Source organism: Mustela erminea, chromosome Y (genome assembly GCF_009829155.1).
Source record: "Mustela erminea isolate mMusErm1 chromosome Y, mMusErm1.Pri, whole genome shotgun sequence".
NCBI lineage: Eukaryota > Metazoa > Chordata > Mammalia > Carnivora > Mustelidae > Mustela > Mustela erminea.
In genome coordinates this window covers 3,004,792-3,022,265 of record NC_045636.1, presented here as the reverse complement: position 1 = coordinate 3,022,265, position 17,474 = coordinate 3,004,792, and the positions used below count along the sequence as shown (strand labels likewise).

Genomic DNA, 17,474 nt, shown 5'->3' with positions numbered 1-17,474 from the left:
TGCCCTCCTTGACACCACTGGATTTAGCTCTGCTCAGCCGATTTTTGGCTTTCCCACGCTTGGCGGGGGGGTCCCTTCCTCACAGGCACTGTGTCCTCTGGGTCTATAGGCCTTGCAAAGTATGAATTCAGCTGGGGGCAGACCCGTCCTTCCCGCCCTGCCTCCGCCCTTCCTCGCCGCTCCCTGCCTGTCTCTCCCTCCCCATCCAGGCACACTCCTCTCCCACCTGCCCCTGTGCCTCTCTTCCCTTCTCTCCCTCCCGCCCATTCCGCCAGCTCTTCTTCTCCTTCTGGGCTTCTCTCTCTCTCCTCCCAGTCTCCCTCTCATCCCCCTCCCGCTGTCACCACCCGAGCTTTCTCCCTCTCCAGGGCTTTGCTCCTTTTCCTGCAGTAATCCCAGGGGGAGCCTCCTCCAATGGCTTGGGCAGGAAGGCACATGCTGGTCAGTTTAGATTGTACCAGTAATTCCGAAGTCTGCGCTGTCTCAAGGACTGTCTCAGATTTTTTCATCTCCCCATAGACAGCCATGCATTTTTCTCCCTGCAGGGGTGTGTGTTTGTGTTGAGAAGCAGATTGAGAGAGTGACACTTGTGGGGACACACACCCTGCACTTAACGCCAAGGGAGTTCCTCCGGCTTCTTTCCGGTCAAAATCCCCCAGGACACACTGACCCATTCCTTTTAAAGGAGGCCCTCCCATGATGCAACCACAAGGCTGATGGCCTTGCCCTCACCCAGAAAGCCTTCCTGACCCCTCAGGCAGCATGTGTCCTATCCCGCCCGCCACAGTACCCCCGTCCCCCTTGGCTCTTGGACTCTATGAGGTGTGGTTCGGACCGGAAGGACGTGGTGAGTACCAGAGAAAGGGCACATGTGCTGTCAGTGCTCACTTGTCCATCCCCTCCCCGGCTGGTACTCCACTCAGTGGCAGACACAGACTAAGGCAGAACTTGGAGCAGAGCTAGAAGAAAGACACAAGAGCCCTTGTAAGAAAGTCCGGTGGTGAAGGAGAAAGCAAAGAGGAAAAGACACACAGAGAAAAAGGGAAAGGAGTCGGGCAGAGGAAAGCACAGTGGGAGCCTTTGGCCACTGGCTTGGTCAGACAATTTGCAGAGTTTCTCTTTGGATTAAAAGTCTGGCCCATTAGCATGCTGCCCAGTCCCAATCCCGGACCTCCCTGGGGCTGCTTAGCGGCTCTGTGGGCACCCAGGTGGCCAGGGACCTTGGCTCTTTTCGCTAATTTACTTGAGGGAAAGTATTTTGTGTGCAGTTTCCTTCTTTTAAGGAAAGCCGGGAGGGAGGTGGTGGGCTCGGGAGGCAGATGGTCCCAGCACCCAGCACCTTGGTGGGAGGCTCCTGGCTCCCTCTACCACTGGGCAGGTCAAGGGGGAAAACCACAGGGCAGTGATGTGGCTCAGTTGGAGCACCAGCTGATGCCCCCAGGGCTTTTCCCCCGTTCTGCTGAGAAGGAGCGCGCGGGAGGCTTTCGGGCGGCGGGCAGACACGGGATTCAGCCGCTGGATTTCAATTGCTGGCGACAGGCGAGGGGTCCTGGACAGACGGATGAGAAAGGGGCGAATGGGCCTGTGATAACCAGGGCACTAGTGGGGAAGGCCTGAGATGTGTCTCTGAAAAAAAAACAAGAAGGGTTGAGAGGCGCGGAGGCCACCGCGGTGGAGGGGCAAGGGCAGGCTTCCTGGCTGGCTCTGGGGCCTGCCAGGGACAAGGCTGGTGGTGACCACGCCCACTGCCCCATCGCTGGTTAGACCGCAGAGCAACCGGCGATCTGCGCTGGGATCGGAGGCTGTATCCCTCCCAGGACGCATGCGTGACTCGCCGGGAGCACGCCCTGTCCCGCCGTGTCAGCCCCGGCCGCGGCTGCCCGGAGGCCCTGTGCACATGGGTGCCTCAGACCCGCGCACTCGGATAAGTGGCTGCTGCCCACCACGGTTCCCGGATGTCCGAGCTGAACCTGCCGGTGCCACATTCATCGCCGGCCCTCCGCAGCTGCCCGGGCTCAGGGCCATGGCCACATGGAGAGGGAGTCGAGGTCCAGGGAAGGCGGGGCTGCGACAGAATCCGGGACGACCTTGGTCCCAGACAGGGGCGGTGAGGAGGCGGGGGCCCTCAGGGAGAACGGCTCCTGGGGGCACGCGGGGGCGCTTCTGGCCCAGGAGGCTGCGGGGGTGGTGGCCGCGGCTGTGCGGGAAGCTAAGGCCCAGGAGAGCCGAGAGGAGGCCGGTGGGGGGCAGGAGTTGGTGCTGGTGGTGGAGGATAACTTGGCAGAGGTGGAGGTGCCCGCGGTGGAAGACGAGGAGGTTCTGGCGGTGGAAGACGAGGAGGTGGCGCAAGCAGAGCGGGTCGAGAAGCCGAAGGAGTTGTCGCAGGCAGAGCCGGTGCCCCGGCCCGACACAGTCGGGGCCGCACCTGCCGCGCTGCAGGTGGTTCAGGAAGCGCTCCGCTCAGTGGATGCCCAAGCCACCAGGGCCTACTTGCGGCTCAAGCGCAGGATGAATCAGAAGCGGTGTGGTCACCTGGCTCCGAGGAGGGCCGTCATCCAGGCCAGTCCTGGCTTCTGGGCACACGCCGTATCCTTCCTTCATGGCTCCGGCTGGGTTTTGGCTCCTGTGGACGACAGTGGGAGCAGGGCAGCAGGGAGCAGAGCCTGATCCAGGGGCAAGAGAACTGCGAAGCTGGGCCGGGCTCCCCCAACCACGGCCCCCACGCCTCCAGCAGTGGGCACCTGCCAGCAGTAGGCTGTTCGGCCAGCAGTGGGCGCAACCCCCCGAGCCCTGGGCCTACCCTTGTACTGCACTGCCTAGGGGGCTGGGGTCCAGCAGTGGGTGGTCCCGGATGTGGTGGGTGCGGGGAGTGGGCGTTGGCGGGAAAAGCAGAGCCTGAGACCTGTGGAGTCCTCTCTGAGTGGAAGCTCCGGGCCAGTGCTTTGGGGCTGCAGCACCCCCACACGCCTCTGCGGTCCCGGAACCCGTGTCAACCCTCTTGACTCCTAGTGAAGCCCAGGCCCACTTGGCTCAGAGCACATGTTGGAAGGAAAGGATTTGGGGGGTAAATGGGTCAGATGGAGAGGCTGCCCGCCTCATTCCGTGTCCTTCAAACCGTGTATCGTTGCTGAGTTCCCAGGAGACCTAGAGTTCTGTGCGCTTGCACTCATTGAGCGTCAGTCAGCAGGCTGCCAGACTTCAGCGGGCCCCGGGACCCTGGACACGGTGCCCAGGGTGCTACAAACTCTGTCTCCACAGGCCCTCCTGAAGCAGGCCGAGGCCCCTGGCCCTGGTGCTCACAGTCACGTTTCCTCCCTCCCTGCCTCTCCCTCTTCATGTCCCCCACCGGCGCTCGCTCGCTCCCTCTCTCTGTCTCAACCCTCCCAGCCCTCCGTCTGTGTCGGTCGTCAGGGTTTGGGTGTCTCTGTCTCTCTGCCTCCTCCCTCCCGCCCCTTCCTCCCGCCCTACCCCTTTGCTCCCTGTGTGGCTGACTCTGCCAGGCCCTTGCTTGGGACCCTGGATGTGCAGCCATGCTGCAAGCGAGCGGAGGAGCCCCCTTGTGGGCACAGAAGGTCCCTCAAGGGCCCAGGGCCTCGGGTGAGCACACAAGCAAACGGGGCCGTGAGGGGGACCGAGCCCATCCAGACATCCTGAGTGGTGACTGACTGCCTCCTGGCCCAGCCGAGCACGGGCACAGGCCAGAGAGGACGTAGGCAGGGAGAGCAGGCGGGCTCTTGGCCTTGCCCTCTTGGGCCCCGGGAGCCTCAGCCCTGTTGATCCTCGAAGCCCTGCGATGACCCAGTGCAGTGCATGGTGATGAACGGGCAAGCGCTGGGGAGGTTGGGAGGGGGGCAGTGCCTGCTGTTTCTGCACAGGCCGCATTCCGTCCCTGGCTCTCAGTCGGGTAGGGCCAGGGCGTTCCTGGTTCTCTTCCTGGTGCCCTTGACGTCGAGGTTCCTTGACCCAAGGCAGATCCTGAATCACCCCCAGATATCAGCTGTGATAGGTGACGAGGACACAGACATGCTCAGCTACATGACCTATTTAGAGGTTAGCCCTGGAGCCTGAGGCCAACGGTGGTGCCTTGGGAGTGGGGTTTGAGCTGGAGTGGGTGCGGCAGAGTTGCTGAGAGCCGCGGTCAGTCAGTCACGCAGAACACCCTGGGTCAACGCCCCCTCCCCCTCCCCCTCCTCTTGCTTTCCTGCGGCAGGTGGAGGAACTGGGTCGTCCCAAGTACCGCTGCAGGTTGATGTTTTACTTTGGGAGCAACCCCTACTTCCAGAACGACGTGATCGTTAAGGAGTATCACCTTAGCATCGGCGGTAGGTGTGGGCTTGAGGTTCAGAGGAGCTGGCGGAGGGCTGCCGGGCATGAGGGCCCGGGGCTGGAAAGGGAGGAGTGCGGGGTGGTCGGGGCAGTGCAGGGATCTGGCACAGGAAGGGGGAGAGGTCGTCGGTTGAGAGCGAGAGCAGGCGTGGGTCCTAGGCCTCGGAGAGCCTCCCTTAAGTTTCCTCGTCCCGCAGGATATAGGGAGACTCGTTGCACTCCAGTCCAGTGGTTCTGGGATTATGAACGTGGTGCTGCCAGCCGCAGGCGAGACCCCAGCGGCCTGAACTTCTTCAACTGGTTGTGTGACCCCAGCTGCCCAGGGTCCAACAGGATCGCCGGGGTGAGGCCCCTGCAGCCTTCGTCAGCAGCGGAGATGCTGGAGTCCTGGCTGCTGGGGAACGGGGTCGGGGGCCTCGTGCTCAGCTGACCTTTTGTCCCCTACCAGATCATCATCGAGGACCTGTGGCCCAATCCCTTGCAGTACTACCCGAGGCAGGAAGGCGGCCTATGGGAATGAGCTGAGAGGAGGACCTGTCGGTGAGGAGCCAGGAGGGCTGGGTCCAGAGCCCTGTGGGGAGGGGTGCCAGGGGACAGTCAATTTAGTGGCGGGGAAACTGAGGCTCAGAGGAGCTTGGACCCATGGAGCAGGTGGCAGGGTGGGAAGTGAGCCTGGGGGAACTCAGAGCGCACACACAGGGCCGAGGATGGGTCTAGTCCGGCAGGTTCATGCCCGCCATGCTGTCCTTCGGAAAACCCCTGGCCCATCCGGAGAAGCAAGGCTCCTCCAGCCCGTTTTCCTGAAGTGTCTCCCATGGCTGTCGGCCCCTCTCTCGGTCCTCCTGCCACTCATTCAGTTGGGGATGGCCTGCCTGTCTTTGGGAGTCGGGCTCCTTGTCCCAGCCCACTCTTGCACCACGACTCCCTGACGGCCGTCCACATGCCTGAGCACCGCGTGTCCTCCCACAGCCGTTCACACGTCCTTGGGAATGGTCCCAGGCCATCCCCAGCAGGGTCACAGTGCCCTGGCTGTGGAGGAACAGGGATCCCACGAGGACAAGGCATGCTCACAACATCACGTTCACTATCCCTGGCATCATACATTTTCACAAATAGCTAAGACTTTTGTGTGTATTTTCATGTTTCTCTGTGTGTGTGTGTGTTTGTGTATGCGTGCGTGCGTGTGTGTGTGTGTGTGTGTCACGGCATGGCAGCTGTGTGGAAGTGGACATCACAGAGCATCCGCGTTGCACCACCAAGAAGAATCTGATGAGGCCTCCACCGTTGAGAGACATGGATGGGCTCGTCTCCGTGGTGCTCAGCCTGCACGGGACAGCAAAGGGGACAAGGATCAGCAGGGGCAGCGCGAGAGAGGATCCTGCCCCTAGCTGCAGGGTCAGGGAGAAGGGCCATAAACAAGTTACAAAGCACCTTGTGTCCATGTGTGGGTTTCTATTGGGGGCACAGGAAATGGCAAGGAGGCAAAAAGCCTGTTGGGACCCTCCAGCCCCCATCCTGTTGGGTTCCATGGGTGGGGGTGATGGAGAGCAAGGGGGCAGGGCACTGCCGTTCTTGGCCTGGGGAGAGAACCCCACCCTTCCAAGCAGGATCTGGCCGAGGATGGGAAGAGGCGGGGCTCTCTTGGGAAGTCTTGTTCTGTAGAGCGGGGCACACAGGAGGGGTAAGGTGCTCCCGAGCGGGGCCCTGGGGGCCCCTGGGCTCCTCGTACCACCGTATTCACATGGCTTGGAGAGCTTTTTCTGTTGCCCTTGAACCTGGAACTGTGCCCTGCATTGCTGAGTTGCAATGCCATGCATGCTCTTGGAAAGCTCCAGCGCAAAACCAAGGGTCGTGGGAGGACCAAAGACGAGGCGGTCCCTCACGGTCCCTCGGTCCCTCCCTGTGACAACAGATCCTCCTGCAGCGCAGGGGACAGTTCCACGGATGTGTGAGGGAACGCAGGTGTGCTCCATGGGATGGGTGACATCCTGAGTGTTTATGTGTGAGGGAGCAGCTGAGGGCAGGTCCGCGCCTGCACACGGACGTGTTTGTGTGTGTGTGTGTTTTTGTGTGTGTGTGTGAATGGGCAATGGGGAATGGCCCTATGCCCTCGACCACGTGTATGCATTGTGTGCCTCCTCTTCAGTAAAGAACCTGTAGTGCATGTGTGTGTGTCTGTGTCTCTCTGGGGCCTTCTTTGTACAAGTGCTGGAGAGCTTTGGTGTGTGTTGTGGGTGTATATTTCCATGTGCACTTCTGTGTCCAGTGTTTGGGCTGAGGGTGCATGAGTCCGTGACAGAGATAGGATGTGTGCAGGGAATGCATGTGGGTTTGCATGGGCTTTTGTGCGTGTGCGTGTGCGTGCACGTGTGGGTGTGCTTGAGCGGTTGAGTGTGCATTTCTAAGTCAGGGAGGTCGTGTGTTTTCCTCGCATGTGTCTGCATCCTCAGGGAGTGTGCGTAGGAGTATGCGTTTCGGACAGGTGAGAATGCCAGTGTGTCCAGTTCTGTGGATGTTTATGGATTGCGGGGGACCAGGGGCAGACTTCTTTTTTGAGCAGGGTCAACTATGTACGCCTATGCTTGAGACCTTGTATGTGTTGTCTGTGTGTGCGTGTGCTTGCAAGCATAGCTGTGTGTTTGGGAGGGCAGGGATGCATGCCTGCGTATGCTCTCTGTGTGTGTTTGGTGTATGTGCGTAGAGTACTCGTTGTGATTGTAAGCATGAACATGGTGTGTGTGTTTGTGCGTGCGTGTGTAGGAGAGAGAGAGAGTGGCTACGTGTGTGTTCTTTATGACACAGATGATGGGTTTTGCTTACATGCTTCTGTACCCTTAGGGCTATGTGCGTGTGTGCATGCTCGGATGTGTCACGGTCAGTTGTATATGCCTATGGGCTAGAGGCCATAGAGGTGGTGGGGTATGCATGTTAGTGGTTTTGGGCACACACGTGTATGATTTTTATGGTGAGGCCAAATGCGTATGCCTGTGCCAGAGACCTTGTGGCAATTGGGTGTGTCCCGAGTGTTTTTGCAAGCGCCTATGTGTCTGCATGCAAGGGATGGTGTGCATGCCTCAGATCCATATGCACGAGTGTGTATGTAGTGTGTACAGTGGGTTCGAATGAACGCGCGCATGTGTGTGTGCTGTGTGTGTGTGTGTGTGTGTGCAGGCTTGTGTACACGTGCGTTCTTTTAGGATGCAGAACAAGGGTTTTGCTTACATTCTTCCCTTTCCTCAAGGGTAAGAGTTGTGTGAGTGTGCATGCTCCGATGTGCTGGGGTCAGTTGTGTATGCCTGTCTGCCAGAGGCTTTGGATGTGGTCTCTTGTGTGTGTGACTACCAGTGTCCCTGGTCACACCTGGGTACGTCTATTTGAGTTGGGACCAAATGTGTATGCCTGTGCCAGAGACGTTCTGTGAGAGCTATATGGTGTGTGTGTGTGTGTGTGTGTGCTTACGAGCACCTCTGTGCCTGCAAGCATGTCTGGTGTACATGCCTGAGTTCCATAGATACATGTGTGTATTTCGTGTGTTCGGTGCGTTTGCATGAGCACTTGTGTATGTGTGTGTCTGTGTGTTTGAATGGAGCCCGATGGGGTGTGTTTGTATTTTCACTCTGTGTGTGTGTGTGCGTGTCTGTGCGGCTGTGTGTGTGTCTGTGTGTGCATGTGCCGTCTCCTTTCTTTTGTTTCAGCGACCATGTGTGGGAATGCAGAGCCCCCTTCTGAGTGCCTGAGTGCCCGTGTGTCCGTGTGTCTGTGTCTGCGTATCTGTCCCACCCAGGGAGGTTCACGCTGCTGAGATGCATATGCGGAAGCATCCCACTCAACCAGAAGCTGTGAAAACTTCCCACGGAGCCTGGTGCCGGGGTGAAACACACGGTCGACTGAGGCCCCCGCGGAAAACCACTGAAATGTAGAAGACCGATGTCACCCATGTTCCTGTATGTTCCTGTGTGTAGGCTCCTGAATGAGCTCCTTCACGGAAAGGAGCAGGTGGTGTGCCTGAGCTCCTGGTGTAAGGTTGGTGCTTACGATGCTGCCTGGGAATCCCCATTCTGAGGAAGGGATGGGCCCTCATGCTTGCCCAGAAGTCTAGGACAAACAAGCTCTGGGACGGCATCCCAGCGGGGGGAGGTCCTTCCCCTGCAGATGGTGGTGCTGGGCAGCGGGAGGAGATGAACAAAAGGCCAGCTATCAGGCCTCATGTCTTCCCTGGGGTAAAGACAGAGGTCAAGGAAAGGGAAGGATGAGCCAGCGCCAAACATATCAAGTGTCTGGGTTTGGGGGACGGCGATTCCAGTCCTCCAGAGGGCTCCCTGGGGATGTCCTCAGGCACATCCACTGCACACAGCACGGCTGGGCCTGTAGTTTCATTTTCCGTTGGACCCCAGTGCCCGTGCTCGCTACCGGTCTGGCAAGGGGCCTGCCTCTTGCTGACATGGTCATCCTCTCTGACGCTGAAACAATGCTGTGGAGTGGAGGCCAGGCCCTGTGGAGGAACTGTTAGGGGCGGACAGGGGTAAGTGGGAACTTAGGTATGACAACGTTCTTCTGGTCCAGGACGCCGGAGGGAGAGTAAATGGCCGGCAAAGCTGTGCGTCTCGCGTCGTGTGCCCACTCACACACACACATACACACACACACACACACACACAGGCACACCATCGGTTTAAACCCCCCACCCCTGCCACAGACTATTAGCCACTCACAGGCTCTGACACATACACTCAGGGTCAAGACCGGTAAATCCCTCCCCTGCCCCCCACACACACAGTGATTCAGTCACTCTCATGTCTTGCCCTGCACACACTCACTCACCCTCCCAGGCACACAACCGTTGCACACTCATGTGTCCAGAGACACGCTCATACCAATCCACCCATGCTTCCCTGTGATCCCCAGTTTCCTGCTTCCCTAGGACCTTAGCTTGGGGTCCCCCAGATGGTCAACAGAGGAGAGGGTGGAGTATTGCCGAATGCAAGACCCAGGACACCCATCTGGGTGCTCTCTGTCCCGTGCTGCCCCTGAGCCTGATACACCTCCTTCTCCTGGTCTGAAGGCAAGTGCCCAATGCCCTCTATCCGCTTATGCTCTACCCCCTACCCTCTATGCTCCCCAAAGGGAAATGCCCTGATAGGCGCACCTAGTCTTCCTCAACACCCCAGGGAGCATGAACCCCTTCTGAAGGGCTGAGTGCGCACCGGCTGCTTCAACCGTCTTGGGCACCGTCCATCTTCTGAGGACTTAGCCGTGTGCACGGTCCCATGGACAGAGCTATGGCATGCACAGTACCTGTCGCAAGCCTCATCTGGGAGGTGTTGAGGCGAGCCCCTGGGTCCACCGCCCCCAAGCCGTGTCTACTCACCTGAGACGTGTCTGCCCAGGGAGGCTGGCAGAGGTTCCAGTCTGCGGCCAGGACAGTGGGGGAGGTGTGAGCGTTTGCCTGCCAGGCGCTCCTCTACCCCCAGCTAACATAGAGGCTCCAAGGGCAGCAGCCCTGAGGGTGAGGTTCCCGAGGATCCTTTCTGCCCTTCAGCGGGCCCAGCCCCCCTGCCCACATTTGGTAGAAGAACCTTTCCTGCGGCAGTGGCTCTTTCCCAAAGGAGGGATTGGCGGTCAAACGTCACGGATGCTTCTTGTCCCTGCATTGTGCAGTGGGAAACGCCTGTTCCATGTCAGGCTGTGGAGTTGATGAGCTGTATGAGCAAGCCTTGCCCCTTGCGGGGCGGTTGGTGGTGCCTGAGACTCCAGGAGGGAAGGCTTGTCTCTCTCGGAGCGTACGGGAGACTGATCTTTTGGGACACTTGGTCTGCAAATGCCGGAGTATCCTTGACGAGCTCCCGCATGCTGCCACCTGGCTCTGCTTGTGTTCGTCCGCTGAGATGCCCTACGTGCTGGTTCTTCCTTGAGCAGCGGGAGCGGGACAGCTCCCGTGTAGAGCCTGGTCTTAAGGGGTCCTCGGCCCGGGCCATTTCAGGGACCACAGTGGATTTCTCTATGCTTGTGGCATTTGGTAGGCTGTTGTCAAGGACGTGAAGCCTAGGGGAGAGGAGGGTACAGGGTCTCCCGCCCCTAAGCATCTGTCACTCGGGCTCTGGGCACTGGGCTGACGTGGAAGCCTGGCCTGGCCCCTCTCCCGGCCTGGCCTTGCCAGGACAGAAGGGTGAGGCTGTGGAGGGCGGATCCCTTCAGACGTCAGGGAGCGCCCCATAGTGGCAGTGCATGGAGGGTGAGGGCGTCTCGGCCCACGTCCCCACCACTAAAACAGGGAGCCAGGACAGCTAAAATCAAAACCGCACTTGCTTTCCATTTTACCACCTAGACAGGAGCATGAGGGTATCCTGTTTAGCAGCCCCTGCAAGACTGACTTGTACAACATAAGCCAAAACAAAGCCACTAAACATGAAACATTGGCCCCGTCCCATGTTGAGGCAGCAAGTGTCCAGATGCCAGCCCATCAGCCCCATTGACTTGATGATCAAAGCCTTTCTGTGGTCACGCTTCCATATGCAGTTATGTGTACATGGAAGGCCATACCTGTGTACCCCCTCCGGTAGTGTTACATCTACCTGCATAGATGTGCACCTGTGGGCACACACAGAAAACTTGGTCTGAACACACATGGGTGTGTAAGCACATGGCTGTACTGAACACCGCTGGCACCTCAGAATGCAGCCGGCATGAACTCTGCACAGTTCGAACCCCCTCGATAACATTAGTCTGGCCGCCCTAGGAGTGGAGCCATGGCATGCATCCACCGCCGATTCAGGAGACGGAGCCGAAGAAGACCTGTGCGAGGGCACAGAAGATGTCGTGGCCTCAAGAATCAGTATGGAACTGCCGGCATACGTTGAGGATATAGAATCCCCAGAGCAACCACAACAGGTACCTCCAAGTCCAGGCCACTGTACATGTGGCACTTTGACAACTGAGTCGACTGAGACATGGTGTAAAAAATCCGTTTGTTCCTGTAATGTTGGGGGTCATTGGCTTGCATTGGCCCCAAACCAAATGTCCCAAGCCTAATTTGTTCATCCGAAGCCACACTTTGGGTATTCTCTCTCCACACGTAGAGGCCAGCACTGAGGATGTGATGGCCCAACCTACTGTTCCACTGATGGTCTGATCTTGCTGGCCTGCAGATGGGAAGGTGAGGGAGGACATGTTATCCTCTGCAGGCCAGGCAAACTGGGAACCCCTCCCATGGCATTTGTAGTATTGGCAGAATGCAATGCAAGGTGCTCTTTCCCTAATGGTGAAGGTGCATGCATACATGCTTTGTGTCACCTGAATGCCAGCCACAGCATCTTGCTGTCCGGCCTTCTTAAGGGTGCACACTGTAGTCATCTGGCTGACAGCAACTCCCACCACCTTCTCCACAGGATTCGCCCAGACATTGTCTCACGGGATGGGCATCTGGGTCTGCTTTGCTGTATTATTTTGGCTCCATGAAAGACTCATGCCGTCTGTCTCCCAAGCTGGGTCAATGGAATTTCTTTGTACAAAAATAAAATTGTCTCTGATGATCATACCTTTACAGACAATTGTATTCGTGATATTTTTTCATTTTTCCTAGACTTTCTTTTTTCTTAATTTTAATTTCAATTGCAGTTAATTATATCATGCTATATTACTTGCACGTGTTTTTATTGATTCTTCAGTTTCATACAACTATCTTGCCTTTATATATATGTTCTCTGCTTAATTTTTATAATCTTTATAATCCAAGCCACACTCTGTTGTCTTCTTACCGAGGTGATTTTTAATAATTCGGGTTCTGTTTCTTGTTTTCCTTTTCTTAGCCCTCTGTTAAGTTGTTTTATTGCATCAGGGAATTCCAAACAAAACTACTCAATTCTTTTTAGTTTTATTTTTATGTAGGTTTTGTCTGCATTGTACAATAATCTATGTTTTTACTGCTTGAAATTATAAAATACTCTTTATTCTTAACAAATAGAATAGGTTTATTTGTATATGTTTTGGAGTACATGGGCCCCCTAAAGTCATACATAGTGAGAATATAATATGTGTGTGTTTGTTGATGAAATTTATTTTTTTATTACCTTATTCACTATTATACAAATGTCATTTTGGACAGTTCTAAATTTTTGAAATTTCAAATTGTTAAACTCGGTAGACTCTTATTTTAATAGAATAGATGCTTTTATAAGGAATAACTGTGGAGAACCTAGAGTCTTAATTCAACTGGTTTGTTTTAATTTATGTTCTTATCTCTTTTTTAAATCACAATGTGACTGGAGTAGTAGTGTTCAGGACAACCACTGGTTTACAACAGACTCTGCATTGCAAGAATCATTAATGATGAAAGTGGTAGTGTTGTTGCCTGTTTATGAAGACTGGATGACTTTGGCTTTTCCACCCAAGGCATGACTGCCTGGTTTAGGGGATGACCTGCTTTTGCTGATGTGGATAATATCCAGGAAAAGTGTGGGCTGACAATGGTAGCAAGTGCCTTTAGACTGGTAAGGCCTATCTGTCTCCAGCTGCCATTTCCAGACACTGGTCTGCACATAACAGCACTTCCAGGAGTCACAGGTTCCTATGAAAGGTAATAGTAGAATTTTGGTTAAATCACTCTGTTTTTTAAAGATTTCTCAGAAAGAAGAGAGAGAGAGTGTGCGCGCACACAAGCAGGGAGAGTGGCAGACGGAGGGAGAGAGAGACTCCGTGCTGAGCAAGAAGCTTGATGTGGCACTTGATTCCAGGACTCTGAGATCATGACTTGAGCTGAAGACAGATGCTTCACGTATGGAGCCACCCAGGCATCCCTAAATCATTAATATTAGACTTTGTTAGTTGGAAAAAAGGAAAACTATTGAAAAAATAAAGAGGTCTCATATAGTTACAGAATACAATCAACATAATTACCAAATAGATTCCTCTCATAGATATACTGCTGATAAAGCTACTGACAGTCCATAAAGATGGCGTTTATAAAGGCAAATTAAGGTTTCACATATGATGAAACTTAGGAGGCAGAAATTAGTAGATACAGAATTATATGAAATGTCTAATTTCTTTGGAAACTACTAAAAGAACTCTTCAGTGTTGATAGTTAAGAATAACAAATGTCAGGGGCACCTGGGTGGCTCAGTGGGTTAAGCCTCTGTCTTCGGCTCAGGTCATGATCTCAGGGTTCTGAGATTGAGCCCCGCATCAAGCTCTCTGCTCAGCAGGGAGCCTACTTCCCCCTCTCTCTGCCTGCCTCTCTGCCTACTTGTGATCTCTCTTTCTCTCTGTCAAATAAATAAATTTTAAAAAAGAATAACAAGTGTCAGATAAACTGGAGATTAATAACATTTTTTTTTGTGGAAGTTTGTTCTGTAATTTTGTTTTTTCCCATTCAATAAAAATCCAATTTCTTATATTTCTAACTTATTGATTACATGGTTTACACTTTTATAAATAGAAAAAGTTATAGTTTCTATAAATTAGAATTTTAAAAATAGGAAAAGGAGCTGTATACCACATTTGTATCTAAGCCTTTCGCCTGAGTAATGAAGCAGATAATAGAACTGCCAATGTCAGGGTAGAGGTGGGCACAACTTGAAGCTCCCATCACCTGCATCTGTAACATTTCTGGATCCTCATCAGTCTCTCCTAGAAAAAAAGAGGTAAAAAGTAAGAAATCCAAGGGACATAGACTGCATTTTAACACAAACTAATAAGATGATATCATGATCACTTTAAATTATCTCTAAATTTTAGTTCTAAGAAATTTCATTTATTTGTTATCACCATCTTACTGCAAAAATTTATCCATTATAATTCCCCTCAGTTTTTAAATGGCATTTCAAATAATTAACAATTTGATTTTCATTTGTAAAATAAATTTCAGACATATCTAGCTTCATTTTCTTAAATATAAATAAAAACAAAGACCTATGTTTTTCTTTATTATAAAATTAACATACTTAGGAAGCAGTTCATGCTTGTTTTATTTATGGAGCTTGGCTGTGCATAGAAGGATTTTCCTTGCATTGTTTTGCACATTTGAAAACTTATGGAATTATTATCAATGCTATCATTTTATAAGTAAAACCAATCCCAGGGTATATCTGATTTTGATTAAAAATTAAAATTAATAATGGAGACACTGCTGGTTAGAGTTCTTACCTAAATTTTAACATCAAAAAAATGGACCCTCAATATTGGCGACAAGATGGCGGGGAAGTAGGAGGAAGCGCCTTTTCAACCTGTACCCTAAAGTGAGCTGATTACCTACCAAAGAACTCCGATCACCCATGAAATCAGCCTGAGATCAGAATTATACACGTCTGGATCTCTACAGGGGCAGAAGATGCCAGTGGGCAGGTAAAGCGGAGTGGGAACAGCGGACGGATATCGGAAGATAAACAAAAGGGGGAGGGAGCCACCAGAGGTGACCGGTTGGAAAGTAATACCCCAATACGAGCGAGAGTGCCCTGCATCTGGGGACCAGCATTAACTTGGAGACTGGTTGAAAACACTCCAAAAGAGCAAAGGATCACGGGGGAGGGGGGAGATTGTGGGAATCGGGGCGGCTAGGGACAGGGGCTTAAGTCCCCAGTCCCAGGAAAGCCACCCCTGGTGCTGAAACCTCCTCCTGATGGAGAAACCAGGTCTTGGACCCTAACCGCCAGCGCGCCCGAGAACACAAGAGGTCCGGCTCCTGTGAGGGGATGGGAGCCACACCAGATGGCAGAACTCACGAGCCCTGCTATAGAGCCTGAGATGCAAGTGCCCCTCATCCTCCCCTGAAAGAGGTACAAAGGCCCAACCAGCGCCCTTTGATATGCACCATTGTTCAGAGCCTAAGACAAGTGCACCAAACTCTCCCCCCAGAGAGGTGCACAAAGGCCCAGCCTGGTGCTTTCGGATCTGCACCCTGTTATCAGAGCTTGAGACCCACGCGTGACCCACAGCCTCCCCTGAAAGAGGTGTGCGCAAGCCAGGCGCTCTTAGACCCAGAAATAAAGACCAGGCACTACCAGCCCGGGTCAGCGGGAAAATCTCAGTGTGCGATTGCTGCTTGGAACCTCTACAGCAGTCTGGAGCTCCCAGACAGCCGCTGCTGCCCTCACTTAGGCTACAAGCAAAAGATCCTGCATCACTAGGGACCGCGACTTGGAACCTGCTCTGCCAGAGGCCAAGGGGGAACTTATTTGGGCTCTGCAGCCAGACTGAGGCTTCTCTCTGAGAGGGAGGTAGGGTGCACTTTGTTTTCCTCTAAAACTACAAAAACCATCAAAACTGGTCAAGGTGAGAGAAAAAAAAAAAAAAAGTGAACAAACAAAAACCGCCGGAGAACAAAAGCCTGAAAAAAACCAGTTACCTCAGAGCCCACCCCCTTGGGGGGGTGGGCAGGAGGACTTATCTCAGGGAACATCATTGACTGAAAACCCATGTGGGAGGACCCTCCCCCAGAAAACAAATCAAGAAAGAAAGAAAAAAAAAAGGCGACTAGAGAACAACCACCACTACTTCATAGGAAAACTTTTATTTTTTACTCGTTCCCACTACTCTGGTTCATTTTTTTTATATAAATAACTTTTTTAACCTATTTACCATCACAGTGAGCTGTCCAGTACATCAAATTCCATAATAACTTTCTAACCTGAACTTTTTGATACATACACCTATGTTTTTCTTTTGCATTTCTATTTTTTGAATTTCTTTTTTTAAATTTTCGTTTAGTTTAGTTTATTCCTTTTTATTGTTGTTTTATAATATTCATATAGAGTTAAACTTCAAAGTAATCCCCTTTCCCCAATCAATACTATCCCTATAGGTAAACCAATTTTTAATCCCCCTTTATCTTAGAAAGTTGAGTCATTTAACAAAGATATCAAGATACATCCAGGAAGAATCAAAACAAACTTCCTCGCACACACTGAGAATTTACAACCACTTTCCCATCTTTTTCTTCCACCAGTGTTTCTGTGTTTGTCCTGATAGTATATAAATTTTACACTTGGGGTTCTTTTTGATGAGGTTCCTCCTTTATTTGCATATATATATTTTTTCTCTTGTCATAAACTTTTATCATTCTTTTTGTTTGTCTGTTTTTGTTTGTCTACTTCATAAATCTTACCTTGGGGCCCATCTGGGCTGAACCTTCTCTTTCATCTTCCCTTTCCTCTCTCTCTCTTTTTCTTTTTCTTTTCTTTTGTCTCTCATTTGGGTGGCGAATCCTGATTGCTCAGAAGTGTTCCACAGTGCACCTTGACTGCACCATGGTCAATACATCCAGCTACATCTATTCAAACATCTCTCACCAAATGACTAGGAGGAGGAATGCCCAAAGAAGAAAAATACAGAGGATGGACCTTCTGCAACAGAGCTAATTGCTATCAACATAGACAATATGTTGGAAAGAGAATTCAGGCTAACAATTATCCAGGCAATAGCTAGGTAGGAGAAAGCCATGGATGACCAAACGGAATTGATTAGGGCCGAGCTGAGCGATGAGAGATGATGTTCAAAATGTTAGGGCGGAGCTTAAAGCTACCAGGGCTGAGGTTCACAATGCTCTCAAGGAGTTCCAATCTAATCTAAATTCTCTCAAAGCTAGGGTAACTGAGACAGAAGATAGAATTAGTGATCTGGAGGACAAACAGATAGAAAGGATCAGGAGGAAGCCTGGAACAAACAGCTTAGAAACCACAAAAACAGAATCAGGGAAATAAATGATGCCATGAAATGTTCCAATTATTAGAATAGGAATCCAATTGGAATTATTGGAATCCCTGAAGGGGAGGAGAAAGAAAGAAGTCTAGAAGATATAGTGGAACAAGTTCTTCATGAAAATTTTCCCAATCTCGTGAATGGAACCAGCATTCATGTACTAGAGGCCAAAAGGTCTCCACCCAAGATTATACATTCCAAAAAAACATCACGACACCTGTAGTCAAATTGAGGAATTATAATTGTAGGTATAATCTCTTGAAAGCCGCTAGGACAAAGAGGCTCCTTATAAGAGAGGAAAGCCCATCAGAATAATGTCAGACTGGTCCACAGAGACCGGGCAAGCCAGAAAGGGCTGGCAAGATATATTCAGGGCACTAAATGAGAAGAACATGCAGCCAAGAATACTTTAATCAGCAAGACTGACATTCAAAATGGATGGAGAGATAAAGAGTTTC

At 52.3% G+C, this 17,474-nt stretch overlaps 2 protein-coding genes across 3 annotated transcripts in view; one reads left to right on the top strand and one right to left on the bottom strand.

Annotated features, from left to right (window-relative positions):
• The first annotated feature begins 2,031 nt into the window (after nt 1–2,031).
• On the top strand, nt 2,032–5,757 carry LOC116583940 (testis-specific Y-encoded protein 1-like). The gene is made up of 6 exons (XM_032331961.1): nt 2,032–2,586; nt 3,973–4,050; nt 4,211–4,322; nt 4,524–4,669; nt 4,775–4,864; nt 5,530–5,757. The coding sequence occupies exons 1-5, from the start codon at nt 2,032–2,034 to the stop codon at nt 4,844–4,846; spliced, it is 963 nt and encodes a 320-aa protein (XP_032187852.1). The 3' UTR covers nt 4,847–4,864; nt 5,530–5,757.
• A 6,489-nt stretch (nt 5,758–12,246) lies between these two features.
• LOC116583898 overlaps nt 12,247–17,474 on the bottom strand; it is a 39,409-nt gene continuing 34,181 nt past the window's right edge. For both annotated transcript variants that reach the window (XM_032331896.1, XM_032331897.1), the window contains exons 14-15: nt 13,817–13,950; nt 12,247–12,889 (exon numbers count right to left, since the gene is read on the bottom strand). In XM_032331896.1, the coding sequence (XP_032187787.1) occupies nt 12,617–12,889; nt 13,817–13,950 (407 nt within the window). In that variant the 3' untranslated portion in view covers nt 12,247–12,616. The remainder of the gene's footprint in view (nt 12,890–13,816; nt 13,951–17,474) is intronic.